The sequence below is a fragment of the Rattus norvegicus genome, chromosome 9 (genome assembly GCF_021556685.1).
Source record: "Rattus norvegicus strain SHRSP/BbbUtx chromosome 9, alternate assembly SHRSP_T2T, whole genome shotgun sequence".
NCBI classification, from domain to species: domain Eukaryota; kingdom Metazoa; phylum Chordata; class Mammalia; order Rodentia; family Muridae; genus Rattus; species Rattus norvegicus.
The window spans coordinates 107,672,116-107,688,120 of record NC_141542.1 but is presented as its reverse complement, the minus strand read 5'-3'; the positions used below and the strand labels follow the sequence as shown (position 1 = coordinate 107,688,120).

The following is a 16,005-nucleotide window of genomic DNA, read 5'->3' as shown; positions in this document are numbered from 1 at the left end:
CCGAGTGTGTGTGTGTGTGTGTGTGTGTGTGTGTGTGTGTGTGTGTGTGTGTGTGTCAAACAGACCGACCACAGACAGACGAAGTAGGGAGGGATAAAGAAAGGGCTTCAGTCATACTCTGACTGCTTGAGCACCTGTCCTTGTAGGCCCGCCTTTCCACCTCTGGCTCTATCTGAAGGTAGCTGACCTAGGCCTGACCTGCCATCTGCATCCCAGTGCTTATACTTCAACCTTTCTAGCCAGACTGCAGCTTGTCTCCCTGCTGTTCTCCACCCAGGGCCCAAAGGAAGTCCTTTGAGCCCTCTGCTGTGTTCTGAGCCCCAGGGTCTGTCTCTGCATTCCTAGCCCTGTTGCTTCCTCTTTTACCTGTAAGCTGCTGTGCAATGGTGGCCTGCTCCAGAGGCCCATCCAAGCTTCTCTTGTTCTGTCCTCTGCTATTACTCCCTAGCAGATGAAGCCACCTTCCCCAGGGAATTTCCTCCATGTCATCTAAAGATACTCTGTCCCTTCCATCCCTGCCATAGGACTGACCTAAAGGGCCCAGTCTCAGCAACCTGACATCAGACACCCAGGTCACCTCATCCTGTTAACAGTTACCTGTTGCCCCTGGTGCTTGCTAGAATGGTGTCACTTACCCTTCCCCCGCCCAAAGTCAGAGTTAGGAGTTTGGGATACCTGGGAGTAAGGTGCCATTAGCACATCACAAACTGTACAGGGGAACAAATACTTAGCAATGCATGTTTGATAAAGCCTGCTTGCTTAGTCTGCCCCATCAGCCGGAGAGAGGATTGACAGCTCACTAAACTGGCGTGGGCTTTATTCACCTAGCTTTATTGAGGCTGTTTACAGTGTACAGTGTGTTGGTCTGCGTGAATACAATATGACACAATCCCAGCCATGCCAGTTCACATGTGTAGGACTTCACTCAACCACCCCATTGTATGCATGTTCATACTCAGCATGCTTAAGATACAGGACAAGTGCCACCGTCACCTTTCTCACGGAACTCATCTATCCAGTAAGAAGCAGTGCCCTGTGGTCAGTGTCTCCCTGGCTTCCACTGTCTTCCTTTGTGTCTTGGGGTTTTAGGCATAAGATCCCCTGAGCAGTCTAGGCTTTCAGAACATAATTGGAGAAATCTTGCTTTCACAGCCGTGTGGTAGCTTCATAAAAGTTAGCTGGGGAGCTTGGCACATACTTTTGAAGGCGCACCACCAGTAGTGTCCCCCACAGACTGATGGTATGTCCTCAAGGTCCTTTCTATTTGGTACTTCCCTAAGCTTTCAGAGAGGCAGCTTCTGAGGACTTTTCGACCCTCCCAGTTCTGTACTGGTTTCTTACCACAGGGTGACTGACATCTGCCTCTGTTGCCCTTCTCCAGCCACAGTATGTCCTGCTAGGTGGCATCTGGGGATGTTACTCTCAGCATCTGTGGCCATGTGACTGACACTGGCCTCTCTTGAACTTACCTTTCCTCACTTCTGCACATTGAGCTGACACTTGCAACCTAACTTAGTTTTCCCTACCTGATACACGCGAAAACACTGCATGAGCACTGGGTACCTAGTATCTGTCTACCTCTGTCTGCAGGTCACATTACCTTAGCCCTGAGACCATTTCCTGTGTGTCTCAGATACTGCTAGGGTCCATGTTGTGTGGGTAAATGGTACCTGCTGGCCCTGGATCACACAGGTCCTTGGTAGAGCATTCCTGAGCTGTGGAAGGTGGAGGAACTTCTTCCAGTGCCACGGCTGTCCTGACCTCCTTTGTCTCCTCTGTATTGCAGATGATTTCTAAACCCAGTGAGCCACCTCGGCAGCCTGAGAGCCACCCGGAGGAGACAGAGGAGGAGCTCCGTGAACACCAGGCCTTGCTGGATGAGCCCTACCTAGATCGGCTCCCTGGGCAGAAGGAGCCCTCCTTAGCTGGTGTGCAGGTGAAGCAGGAGCCCATCGAGAGTGAGGAGGAAGAAGTAGAGGCCACTCGAGAGGCGGAACCCAGCCAGCGCCCAGCCACTGAACAGGAGCTTCTCTTTAGACAGGTGTGGAATGAGGAGAGCAGGCAGCTTGACCTTCAGCCTCTCCTGGCCTCTGAATCACAGACAGTCGCTTTTTGACCCTAGCCATCTATCTTACTGCCCTCATGGGAGGAAGGGTGTATTTGTTGTACACTCTCAGGTACATGCACATCGACATCTGCCCTCTGAAGGAGTGCATGCACCGTCTCCATCATGTGGCCTGCACTTTTTCCTCTGGTATGGGAGGCTGTAGATTGTAACCCCAAAACAAGTGTTGGTGATCAACCACTAGAACCAGAGCAAAGTAGGGGAGTTGAGGTATATTCAAAAAGGAGCTGACTTAGGGGTTGGGGACTTAGCTTAGTGGTAGACCGCTTGCCTAGCAAGTGCAAGGCCCTGGGTTCGGTCCCCACCTCCAAAAAAAAAAAAAAAAAAAAGGAGCTGACTTTAATCCCTGGAGAGACAGTCAGGCAGTCTCTGTCAGTTCAAGGCAGCCTGGTCTACAGTGGGTTCCAGGCTCCCCAAGGCTACATAGGGAGAGCATGTCTCAAAAAGGAATAGCAAAAAAGCAAGTCAAGGTCAGATGAGACTGGGACCTTGGGACCTGCTGTTCTAGTCACTGTCCTTCTGATCCAGAGAAGACAGTGAGCTCCAGGGTACAGTAACTGCTGCAGACTGCCAGACTGAGGATGTTCAGGGACTATTAATTTGCAGTGAAAAACAGGCACTTGTCTAGAGAGACCAGGGACAGAGGGGAGACCTAGATTAGAAGCTAGGGAACCCCCGGAGAAGCTGCTTTTGCCTTAGGAGTAACAGGTAAGCTAGGGGATCCAGAGTCGTGGACTCTAGTTGTATTCCCAAGAGGCAGCAGCTGGGTACTGTTCTAGAGCGTAGACTCACAGGTATACCCTGCTTGCTGGACTCCAGGATTCTTCCAGCCAAGCCCTTCCTCAGTCCAATGACATTCTAGATTTGTCTTCTGCATCTCTGTAGCACTTGGTAAAACCAGAACATCAGGGTTCCACCAGTAAGCACCTATTGACTTTCATTCTCAGATGGGCCCTGGAACAACTAGATAGCCGCCACAGTGTGAGGATGGCTTAGCTTCTCCTGAGTATCTCCATTGGCAATAGGCCCCATAGTCTGTCCTCTCACACAACCACTGCTCTTTACCGTATAGTAAAATTCACAGAGGGTGGCAAATGCCATTGGTCTTGTGAGTCAGGCACTTGGGACAGTTCTGGCCACGAACTATCTACTGCCTCAGGCTAAGATACCCAAAGGGACATGGGTGTGTTTGTCATGTCAGAAGTAGACCCTCACAGGAAGCCAAGACCTACTTGCCCTTGTTGAAATCCAGTATTCTGTTACCATACAGTTGTGTGCCTGCGTATTTCAGTAGCTGCATTTGGTACTGGTATGATCCAAGCATGAGACAGTCCTTAGGAGTCCTAACGCGCTGTGTTCTCTGGAGAACAATCAATAAAACTCCTTCATGGGGATCCCAGGCACAGAGCAGTGTGGAAATGCAGAGGGAATATCACTCAGTCGGCTGTTTAGTAGCCTGGGCCTCGTGCTATGATGTAAGCAGGGAGGCTCTGGGCCCTCTGCTTCAGCCTGAATGTCCCACAGGAGGTGCTCTGCCTCCCTACTGTGGTCATTGTCTGCAGTTCCTCTCCTGTCTCCAGAAAGTTCTCCCTGGGGCCTCACAGCTCTGGGTTGTACCGTTTCTCAGAAGTGAGTCTTTTCCATACAATCTGTTCACCAAACAGGCCTTGGGATGAGGTTTGTGGGGGTGGGATGCAGTTAGGTTGCCTTTTGACCTGTAGCACTAGCATGAGGTAACATGGCTTCCCTTTTCAGCTCTCTCAGGCCCTAGGAAGTGGCTTCCTCTGTTCACTGCCGCCTCTGGGCAGGCCAACCTTAGACGTCTCTCCTCTTTACTTCACTCTACAATACTGGTTTATTCCGTGAGGACTTGTACCTCTGCCAGCCCCCAATCAGTCCCCATCAGGGTCCACATCCCTCAGGGTGGCTAATCCTCTGGCTAGTGACCCCATACTTGCCAGACACTCAGCCAGGTTCTGCCTCCCCCACAGTATGTCCTTGTCAACCCCCCAGGGTACCTGAGCCCTTAGTAGCATGCCCCTTCATTTCTCCCACAGTTGTGACCTTCCTAGCATGAGAATACTAGATTGTTCAGAGGCCAGGGTAGGAGCACAGTAGACAGTATAGAGCTGGCCCTTATGTGTCTGCCTTTGCTTTCCTGCCGAGTTTGGTCCACAGATCAGTTGCTCTTTCACTACCAGAAGAACCTGTGGAGGTATGGATGGCAGTGTACGCTCACTGTCCCACTTTCACACTGGCCAGAATGACCTGACTCCAGTACCTGCCCCACCACCACTGCGCAGTGTCTCCTCAGAGAACTCTTCCCAAGCCCCACCTGGCCTTAGAGATGGCCACTCCCTTATCCTTTTACACAGGGCTTGTAAGCCAAGGGCCTTCTCCTCTATGATCCCACTCAGATCATGGCACGTGGTTAGGAGGCATGCATCCATGGTTAGCTGTCCCACAGTGGACAGCTTGTCAGTGGCTAGGGGTGACTGTAATAAGTGTCACTGACTGGTGGGAAATGGTCTGCACTAATGGCCCTCTTTCCTGCCCTGCAGCAAGCTCTTCTGCTGGAGCAGCAGAGGATCCACCAGTTAAGGAACTACCAGGCATCTATGGAGGCTGCTGGCATCCCTGTGTCATTTGGCAGCCACAGACCTCTGTCTCGCGCACAGTCCTCCCCAGCATCTGCCACCTTCCCCATGTCAGTCCAGGAGCCCCCCACCAAACCAAGGTTCACCACAGGTAACTCATGACCTCTTGCTGGGGTAGGAGATATGGGGTGTTGGGAAGGAGGGCCATGGAGCAAGCCACTAATGAGAGGTTAAGGAGGCAGCCTGCAGCTCTCTAGAGACAAACAGCCAGCACCATGCCAGGCCTGAGAACCACTCAGTCATGGGGCACACCATGATCCTGTTATTCTGGGGCTGGCCAAAAGCTCAGAAAAGCACTTTCTCTTTCCCTGAAAAAAGCAGTCCCACCTGTGTGTCAGCATGGGGCTTCCCAGCCTTCGTTCTTGGCCAGCAGCAATAGCAGCCTTAATTTTCTGCATATATTCTCCTAAAGCAAGCCTAGGACAGCAGCGTTGCCAGGAGGCTCCATGACAGCCTGTGTGATAGTTAGTGGAAACTGCTGGAGCAGAACATAGACTCAGGACCCTCTCCCCATCCTGTGGGCTGGAAATAGTGTCCCGTAGTGTCTCAGTGCCACTTTAGTTTGTGCCATAAAGGTCCAGAGGTCTAGGGTGAGCTCAGCAGAGCTGTGTGGACGGAGATTACCTCCCCAAGATAGCTGCAGAACCTCTTCCAAGAGCTCCCTGTGGTGGCCATCAGGGAAGCTTTGGGACGGTCCTGTACCGTTGATCTAACATTCCTCTGTAATGAAATGAAGGAGAGCTACGTAAGTAGAGAATGGCTCGGTCCTTCCCAGGCCTTAGAAAGTGTCTTCTTGCAGAGCACTGCATCTACAGTACTTCTTTTCTTAGGAGGAAACTTTCTATCTTAGGGAAAAGTTCCAATAGTAATATCTCAAAAGTAAAATTACCCAGTCAAACAGAACCTACCATGTGTTCTGTCCATGAGCATTTGACCAATGGCTGAAATTAACATGTCTTTAAAGGACTGCAGCTCAGATAAGGAAAACTCTGCCATGATACCTTGGCAACTTGCATGCAAACAATGCTCAGTGCTATAGCTCATAGTGTTCCCTGTGGCTAGTCAGAAGAGACTTCCTGTTTGTGAAGGCTGGCTCAGTTCTGTAGTCCGAAGTTAAGCTGTGTTCATTTACTTAATCCACATCTGCATGTGCGTCTCTCGTAAGAGGTCAAGTTCCCTTCGTATTGTTATGTCTATCTTGAGGAAGCCAGTGCATGCCACCTCTCATCCCCACCCTGCCCCCGCCCCCACAACCCCTGCATTGAACTGCTCTGAATTGCCACAAAACTAATGCTGGCCTGGACCTCCTGGCACCTCAGACAGAGCCCACCTAACTGGCCAGCTTAATACAGGCTAGGCAGTGACCTGCAGACAGGCCTTGAAGGACCAACACCTGCCATTCCTAGAAGTCAGTGTAGTGCAGAGGCTACCCAGACCTCAGTGTCTTCCCTTCTGTCCTTTCTATCTACAACTTGGCCCTCTGGTGTAGCCAGTCTTTCCAAGCTGCAGTGTTGGCCAGTGCTGGGTCTGTCTCTGACTATGCTTTTATCAAAATCCTCTAGTAACAGCTTGGAAGAGGGGGTGGGATGAACTTGAACCAAGAACCAATTCTGCTCTGTTTCCTCCTGAGAAGTCTGCTGCTGTCCCAGGACCACCTTCTGGCATTGGGTGGCTCAGCCCTGGGGACTACTCTGACTTCAGCTCTGCTCCACTGCAGGCCTTGTGTATGACACACTCATGTTGAAGCACCAGTGCACCTGTGGGAACACCAACAGCCACCCGGAGCATGCTGGGAGGATCCAGAGCATCTGGTCCCGCCTGCAGGAGACTGGCCTCCGTGGCAAGTGTGAGGTATGGGGTCTGTGGGACAGAGAGACACCTTCTGCCTTGTTTACACGTGGACATGGTCTCCAGCCTGCTGTACTCATGCTCTCTACCTGCCTGTATTCGTGTTGTAGTAATGGAGAGGGTTCAGGAAACATTGCCTGTGTTTCCTCATCTCCATCCATACTGTCTGTGGGCTTTTGAGAAGCCTGTCTTGGTACCTTTTCTGTTGCTGTGATAGAATACCTGAGACTTGTACTTTATAAAGCAAAAAGTTCTGTTTACCACCTCACAGTTATGGTAGCTGGAGAGTCAAAACCAAGGTACTATCTAGTGAGAATTCCCTGACCAAGCCACAACATAACAGAGAAGCAGAAAAGAGACTGCTCGCAGTGGGAGCTGGCTTTTCTCTGTGACAGCCTGTTTGTTTGAGAACTAGTTTAGTCAGACAGGCCTGAGCCATAATAACTTCTAAAAGTGAAGTTCTCATTTCCCTGTCCCCTTCTGCCAGACCCATGGTGCCAGCATCACCATATTGGGTGCGTAGCTTCCACTCATGAGCCATTGGGGGCGCACTGCCTGCTTCCCTAAGATTTGGTGTCTGTAGAAGCTCCCCACTGCTGTGCTCTCAAACCTACGGGCCAGGCTGACTCCCCTGGGCTGTCCCTGCCTTCTTCCTGTCTACTTCTCAGTGTGCTCCCTGTGGCTGACCCATGTGTACAGCCACATATGAAGTGAGGGAAGGATCCAAGACCCAGAGAGAAGACCAGCCCTCCCACACGCCCCATCAGGCCTGTCACTAAGGCTGTGTCCTCCTGCTGTAACATATCAGAAGGCTGCTCTGCAGATATGTGGAGAACTCTGGGCCGCTTCTTCCTCAGACGTAAAGTTCCATGAGGCAGTGGCCAGTATGGAAAGTCAGCCTGGTCAGCTCTGCCTCTGGTTCCTTTATGCCAGTGTCTGCCCAAGCAACTATGTGGAAGACATAGAGTTGTTTCTCTGGGTACTGGTACTCAGTTTCCCCAGGTGCCATGCTTGCTCTCAGGAGGGCTCGCCAGTGGGGTCCAGTGTTCATCCCACACCTGGTCACAACAGAACTGGTCACATAGAGAAAGGCTCTGTCCAAGATCATGCCAGGCCTCTCCTGGTTCTCTCGTCATGACACAGCAGGTGTGGGTTCCCAGGTCCTGTGCACTCAGGAGTCCTAGACTCTGAGGAGGAAGGATGGATTTGGGAAGGGCAGGCAGAGAGACAAGGACCCTGAGCCTGGGAGCTGTTAGTCTTGGGTGAGCTGCCTTTCCCTTGTCTGTGCCTTCAGGCTGCCGTCACCTCCTCCCAGGATTGATTGCAGTACCTGCATTGTGTCTTCTGTCCAGCTAGGAAAACCCTCCATCTGTCCCTCAAGTTGTCCTGCACATAAGTACAGGTTAGGGCACAAGGAGCCTCAAAGGCTTGTAAGTGCCTCATGGAAGAGCGTGGGTGTTTCTGTTTCTTCTCTGTGAGCCCACCTGCCTTCCCTTATGCACTGGAGTACTCAGAGTTTAGGTTTAATCCAGGGCTCACATAGCCCCTGTCTCCCTTACCACCCATATTGTACCTCACTTTTGAGGACATCTCAATATCAGGCGCACACCAGCTCCTGAAGGCCCTCTGGGTGGGAGTGGCCCTCAAGAGTGAGGCTTAGGCCACAGGCGCCTGCTTTTGAAATCTGTCTGGAATGCTATGCCACTGGGGGGCAGCATTGACCAGTGTACACAAGTCATGAGAAAGTCCTCTTTCCTCTCCTGTTGAGCTGGCCTTACAGGACAAACCAGCCATCCTGTGTGTCCAGATGCTGCCCTGAGGCATACTTCAGTTTTCAGCATTCATTAATGTCTTGTCCCCTCCCAGGAAAGTACACTCAGGCAGGGAGTGTGAGGCAGATTCTCAGCCAAGAAAGCAGATGGAGCCAGGCAGGGATAAGAGTGCAAACAGAGAGAAAGCAGGATAACCACCTCTCCTCAGTCCTTAGTGCCCGTGCGGAGGCACGAGGGCACTGTAGCCAGCTCCCAGTGCAGCACAGACTACAGTAGGTCAGACATGCACAGCAGTGCCACAAAGAGCTAGTGTTGAGTCCCCTTGAAAGTAAGCTCAGGCAGCTCCCTCACCTTGGACACTTCCTGTGATTTTAAGCCCAGACCCTGGTTTCAGAAAACAAAGTAATAATTTATTGAAAATCATTTGTGGGCCAATAAAGGGTATCATGTTGAAAAGTAGAATTATCTTTTTAAATATTTCTAAAGCTATGATTAAACTGTAAATTACCTAAAATATTTTGAAATATGATGCTATGTGCTGTTTTGTTTTCTAGTTTTCAAAAAGCCAATTATCATGTGCCTATGCCCATATTCAGGTTGCATTCCCTGTGGGACAGTGATCTCATTAAGGTAGAGACTGAGCTGACACAGAAATCTGTTCTCCCCTTGTGTGCCCACAGTGCATCCGCGGACGCAAGGCCACACTGGAAGAGCTGCAGACAGTGCACTCGGAGGCCCACACACTCCTCTATGGCACAAACCCTCTCAACAGACAGAAACTGGACAGTAAGAAACTTCTAGGTACTCGACCTCCTTACATCCCTACCAGGTCTGATCTCCTGCAAGTGATGTTTCCAGCCCTTGGCTCCTGCAGCTGGGGCACTGTGTGGCTGGCCAGGACAGGAAGGTTGGCTCCTACTAAGGCCATGGTGCAGAGAAGCCTAGAGTCACAGCCAGTTCTGGAAGCCGTTCAGGAATGACTGAGACCAAGAGCACCCAGCCCTTGCCCTATTTGCATTTCCTTTCTAAGATTTCTGAGGGGAAGACTGAGAAGAGGCCTGGAGAGACCCAGGCCTGGCCACACTGAGGCCATTGGTTACAGACAAGAGAGCTGTGTCAGAGCTCCTTCAGTCATCACTCCTATGGGTAGCTTCTGGCTAGCAGAGACTCATTCTGTATCACCATCATGGGCTTTACCTAAAAAAAAGTAGGCTTTGACAAACTGTGGGGACAAACTATGTAATCCCAGAGTGGACCCTGCCTTGCCAACCTGACCAACCCCACAGACCCCAACCACTCAGAGAAAGTGACTTCAGGGACCCAGAACTATAGACAAAAGAAACAAAGACAGAGCTAGAGCTGCTGGTCTCTTCCTGGACTCTGACTTTAGGTCATGGTCCCTTGGGGAGGTTCTTGGGCTGCTGTAAGCCCATCTCCCCCGTACCCTCTCTAATGGGCTCTTAGTGTGCTCACCTTCACCCTCAATCCAGAGGCAGGGGACCCTTTTGCAAGGGCTCAGCCAGTCCAAAGAACACTGCCAGTGACAGCTCCCAGCAAATTGTGTCCTCAAAACTCTTGATGCTGTGCTCACACCGAGCCCTTCTGTTGTAGTGCCTAGTCTAGCAGTAGTAGCAAGAAGGGGTGGGAGTGGGGCAGGTTTATGCTAGAACTTCAGGGAGCCTCTTGCCAGATTACACGGATCCCAGGAATTAGAAGGCTGTGGCAGGCAGCATTGCTGCCTTAAGAGATTAGAAGGGCACGCCATAGGGCTTTCCACAGAGAACTAGGGTGTGTTCTGCTTCTTCCTGCCATTAGCAGCCTAGGATTTCCATTCCTCAGTGCTCTTTCTCAACCACTGAAGCCACTGCCAGCCTGGAAGAGATAAAGCCGAAAGCTGCCCAGCATCCAGGGGCCTGTCCCGGAGGCAGTTCCTACAACATGGCCCAGAGGACATTCCTGCAGCCCCATGGGAACAGTCAGAGTAGCCTGGGATGTGTGGTGCAGGTGCTGTCTGCCACTGACCGAGGCTGCATGCAGAGCCATCGTGCTTCTTCTGAACTTCTTCTCTTCAGGCCCTGCCTCTCATTTTGCCCTACAACCCAGTGTCCTGCACATGGGCCCCTTGGCTACAGGAGTCTCTAGACAGGAGATGTAGATCCCACAGTGAGGCAGGAGCTTTGGCCAAGATGGGACTTCTTCCGTTAGAGTTGACAAACAGGTTCCATCTCACAGGGGCAGGACAGAGGCAGCTAGACAAGTGGCCTCCTATGCATGTACCATTCCTCAACCAGCCCTTCCTCAACCCACCAAAGTTTCAAACCAGAACAGACACATAGAACTAGATGTGTACCCTGTAGAACAGAAGTGTCTGTGTGCAAGGCTTTGGACATGATCACCCAGTGTCCAATAGTCACATGAGTGCTACTCCTCAGCTTATGGCCGGCACCACTCTACCCAAGCCCATTCTACATGGGTTTCTTTCTCTTTTAGAACATTTCCCCACACCCTACACCCTCTACTCCCCCCACATCCCAGCAGCTCTGTGATGGATGCTGCTGCTACAGCTTTGTCATGTGCAACTGCTACCCATCGGCTCACTGTCCTTTTTCTTCCTGCTAAGCTTTGTGCATTCACACTGCAGAAAGTACCTCGTCCATCACCACCAGTCCTCAAGACCCATGTCTAAGTTTCTACAGTCCTCACCACAGGCCTACACAACTGTCCTTGACCTAAGTACTTGAGACATTGTAACAGCAGTTATCCCAAGTTCTGATAACACAGCCCCAATTAGATGTTTAAGTACTGCTGTGCTTGTCTTTCCTCTTTCAATCCATGCACTTCTCTACTGTGCACGAAGACCCTTTGTAGTTCTTCACTGGTGTGCCAGTCCACGTGGGCCTGAAGTGAAAGGCAGGTGTGGGTGGGACACCGTCCCTAGGAACCAGGAGGGGACCAACAGCAGTGCTGAAGAAGGGCGCCTGGCTTGGGTGACCATAAAGCGGGCAAAGTCTGACTCCCACAGGAGCATTAATTACAGGAGGCAGGTCCATGCCTCTCCTACTGTATCCACGCCCTAAAGTATCAGCCAGCGCTCCGCTGCGAGGAGACATAACCTTAACCTAGGCCTCAGCCACATTTTGCAGCCTGATTGAAATGGTTGTGACCCCAAACCACCAAAGCTAGAGCCAGACTGTGGCCTAAGCTGGGGTGAGACAATCTAGAGCGGGGACCCTTGGGGTAGCGCTGACGATAGATACCCAGGCTCATCCTCGTCGGGAGCATCATGCCCTGCCTCCTACTCAGGGGTGCTCTGTGCTTACCATACGATGACGGCCTTTTTCCTTTTCTGCTGACTGGATTATGAGCATGACAATATTCCAGTGATTGACATCTATAGTGTACACAGTGTTGGCTGTAATTTCAGAGGGAAATATACTTCCATAGCCCTGGCTACCACATAACCAGTGTGCATTTTCTAAAGGAAGTCTCAGTGTCTGGGCAGAGGAGCTCTCCGTCCCCTACATGGCCAACTCTTATCCCCTGATGAGTCCTCTCTGCTGTAAGACCCTGTGTATGCAAAGCTGGAAACATTTTTATTTGCTGCCCACTTGTCACTGAAGGAAAGATGGATTTAATGTTCTGATTCTGCTTCCCATATTTTTATATGCAAATAAGGATCAAGCCCTGGGCCTAGGCTGTGGGTGTTTGTCCTTGTAAGGCAGAACGGCACGGGTAGTAAGAAACTGGCCCAGGTAGGAACCAAGCACCCTAGCCTATAAGAAACAACAGGAAGTGGAAGGCCACAACAGTGCTGTTGCCTCATTGTGAATTCGAGGAAATATGCAGCTATGTCCTTGTTCCTGCACCGTCCACAGTGGCTCAGTGCGTTTAGGTGCAGGTTAGGAATGGACGAGTTTACTCAGATCCATGCTTAGAACTCCAGCCAACAAAACCTGTCTTCCCTAACCCCCAGATCTGCCGGCACTCAATGGAAAAGGTTCTGTGCTATAACAGGAACACTGTCAGTACAACAGCAAGCTCCCCTACCCACAAGATCTATGGGCAGCATGGTGTCTGGACTCTGCAAGGCTGTGCCATCTCCCCAGGGGCCCACTCCCCCCACCTGTGGCTGCCTAACCATGAAAAGCTGCTTCCTCTCAGACTCTGGCAGATAGATCTCCTCTGCTTGCCCTTGCTGCCTAGTGGAAGAGCCTTGCGGCAGAGCCTGTGGGGACTGTAAGAACCAGTCTTGTTCTATGGTCCACAGCATGCTCTGCGGCCTGTGCATTACAGAGCCAGTGCTGCCCTGACCTTCTGACCCTGTCCTTCTCCCACAGGCTCGCTGACCTCCGTGTTTGTCAGGCTTCCTTGTGGTGGTGTTGGGGTAAGCATTTCTTTAATGTGTAAATAATGTCCTGTTTGTTCTCAGGGCCCCAGTGGTCACAGAAATCATTGCCTTGCTCTCTCTCGAGTGGTAATGGCTGCCAGGTGTTTTCCATAAACAGTACTATGGGTGGGTGGGGCCATATGGGCCTTCAAAGGAACTGAGAGCTGGGAGCATTTTTTTTTTTTTCATCAAACTCGGGCACCTTTCTTTGGGGAAAGCTGTCTAACAAACAGTGCATCTTACTAGGCCGCAGCTCTTGTGCACCTCATGTGTGCACTGTGCCTCATGGCCTACATCCTCAGCAGTACTGCATGCCTGTCCACACAGGCCACAGAGGCTTCTTAGGCCTTTGTGGGCTTTTCCTGCCACTCTCTGTTTGTACACGAGACAGTTTTCTGTGCACTGAACAGAACATCCATGGGTCAGGTGACATTTGTAAGACATTCTCTGGTTTGTGGTGGCCTCGCATTTCTGTAACCAGATGATATGAGCAACTAGTCACTTGGAGAACAGACTGAGACACACAAATGGCAAAGAACTAGTCGGCCATCAAGGCATCTATGCCACCTGTGTGGACAGCCTTAGTTTCTGCCGCCAAGCCAGCCTCAGGAGGCAGAGGTTCTGCAGTACCCAGGCCCTCTGGGATAAGAGAGTGGGACCAAACCTCCTGTCCGATCTTCTGACCTCCAGAGGCACAACAGCACTGCCAAACTTGGCCTAGCCAAACCTGTGCTGCGTTTGATCACAGATCGTGGGGTGAAGCTGAGGTCTGGATTCTGTTATGGAAATGAAACAAAATTGTTTTCTTCCTGAGTCTTTACAGAAATCGCTGCTTTGAAAATTGCCCCGTCGTCAGAAAGAGAATCCACGGCACCTATTCATACTACCACCAAGCTCTCCTGGAGTTGTTTTGTTTCGTATTGTAAATAGGCTGCAATCTCTTAACTCAGGGCAAATTGTTGGCCCAACTTGAAAAGATTTGGATTTTCACTGCCCTGCAGCCGAGGGTCCTGTGTAAGGCAGCGAATGAAAACTAAATGCAAGCCCAGACCTAGGGTCGAACTGAGGCAGACTCCTGCACAGCCGACCCCAGATCTGAGGTCCAGGCAGCATGCCAAATGAGTGCAGACACACCACACCGATGGGAGGGAACCATGGGGCCCAGGTACAGAAGGGAGTGACGATCCTGAGGTCTTTTACTTAGGCCCAGAGGCAGCAAGGCAGCCTAGAGGCTCTGACTTGAGTGAACTCTTTAGGTCTCTGCTATAGCCACGGACTCAGTTTTCCTCCCAGGGTTTCCAGGGCCCACCCCTGAGGTGTCAGAGAGCAATGCAGATGCTGTGGGAGAACTGAGACCTGTGTGGGGTGAGGAGTGGGTTCCTCAGGGCAGGCCCTCTATATCTGGGAGCAGCTCCTCACTGCCGATTCCTGCAGACGATAGTTCTTTCCAAGTGTTAAATCACTGTCTGTATTAGCTTTGCTAAGTAAGAGTTTGAAATAAATTTTGATCTTTTTTTTCCCAAACCAAATAGAAACTCTTCTGTATTGTTCACCTCATTATTGTGAACTTGAAACCAGTAAAGACCTGTGTTTGTGACTTCCTGCTATATCCCAACCCTACCTGGGAATGTGGTCTGGACTCCGCTGGTTTCTACCTCCTCCAACAGCAACTTGAGCCCCTGATTCCCAGGGCTCACCCAGATTTGCCCCATGCTCCATTGTCAGTGTTCAGTGTCATTTCCCAGATATTTCTGTCTGTGCTTCTCGTAAAGCACTTTCCTCTAGCTCCCGTTAGCATAACCATCCTGACTGAACAGGGCCACCCCTCAGTACCAATACAAGGGAAACAGCTGGTAGACAGAAATAGGGACAAAGCAACCGAAAAATCTTGTCACGTCTCAGCAGCCTGGGAGCCTGCAGTGGTGGTTGTCCAAGGGTTTATTCCTTCCTCTGTGCAGAAAAGGATTTGGCCAGGTTACAGACACTGGTGATGCCCATATGGGGTACAGAAAGTTCAGGAAGCGCAGGCACATGTCCTGTGTAGTCCCTTCCCCATGTCTTAGGCATGCGCTTTAACAAAGCCAGGCTAGGGCTGGAGAGATGGCTCAGCTGCTAAAGACTGGGCTAACAACCAAAAATAGAAGAGTTCAGTTTCCAGCACCTACAGCTATCTCTCCAGCCACCAAAAAAATAAATAAATAAATAAAAAATAAAACGAAGCCAGGCTCTTCCTTCACAGCTTGGGAAGGAAATGATCTGAGCTTCCAGCCTGGTTGGACACTGCTGCCCTCTGGGGGTCACGAGGCAGCCTAGAGTGTCTGCAGCACTCTCACCTTTGATATTATAATGAGCCATAGTAATGATATCATTCTCCAGCCAAAGCTGGCCTGCATAGGCCTACAAACCAGTGTTTCAGCCCTGAGTATTGATGCCTCTCAGCAGGCATCCTTTGACATTTGGGAGCTATCTAAAGAACTCAGCCCATACTAGGTACCCACCTCAGCAGTGTCTTTGCCCATATAAAGGATTTTAAATCATTCCTCTCTGAGAGTGAAGACTGGAAAAGCTGGAAAGAGTTGCTCCACCCTACTGATGATCAGTATCTGACAGTTAGCAGATGGTGTTGAAGGCCCAGGACGGAGATGGAGAGGATTCCCAGCACATGTGCGCACTCGCGCGCGCGCGCGCACACACACACACACACACACACACACACACACATGCACACACACATTCACACACACATATGCACACGTGCGCACACACAAATGTGATTTTAAAAAATTGTAATGTGTTCTCCTTTGTCCAAGCCAGTTAGTAGACAAATGGTTGCCCTGCTTTCTGTTTTGAGTGGAAGCTAACAGGCTACCTTTCTGCCAATGGAATAGACCTGAGAGTTCTTTTTGACGCCTTGCACCCTGGTCTCATGTAACTACTCTCAGCCCTCAGTAGGCTTGCAGTTAAATTCTAAGGTAATAGAGCTGCCTATTGTAGCTTCTATTCCATTTAATGTTCCGTTTGTTAGCATAACTTGTAGCCTCAGTTCCCTTTTAAAAAGTAAGGGAGTGGCAGGCTAGGATACTCACTGTCAGCCCAGGTCTGTTAGAGCACGTTGGGAAGAAAGGGGCATTACAGATGGGTACTACATGGTAGTCTGCTTTTTCTGGTCACTTGCTTTTATTTCTGTGTTTACTGTTTTGGCACTTCTCAAAAAAG

The 16,005-nt window shown here is 50.7% G+C and overlaps 1 protein-coding gene across 44 annotated transcripts in view; it reads left to right on the top strand.

Annotated features, from left to right (window-relative positions):
• Hdac4 (histone deacetylase 4) overlaps nt 1–16,005 on the top strand; it is a 246,647-nt gene that overhangs the window by 196,633 nt on the left and 34,009 nt on the right. For 26 of the 44 annotated variants that reach the window (XM_087566912.1, XM_087566922.1, XM_087566909.1 and 23 more), the window contains 5 exon segments: nt 1,787–2,041; nt 4,687–4,873; nt 6,500–6,633; nt 9,083–9,203; nt 12,740–12,786. In XM_087566912.1, the coding sequence (XP_087423038.1) occupies nt 1,787–2,041; nt 4,687–4,873; nt 6,500–6,633; nt 9,083–9,203; nt 12,740–12,786 (744 nt within the window). 44 annotated transcript variants of the gene reach the window in all.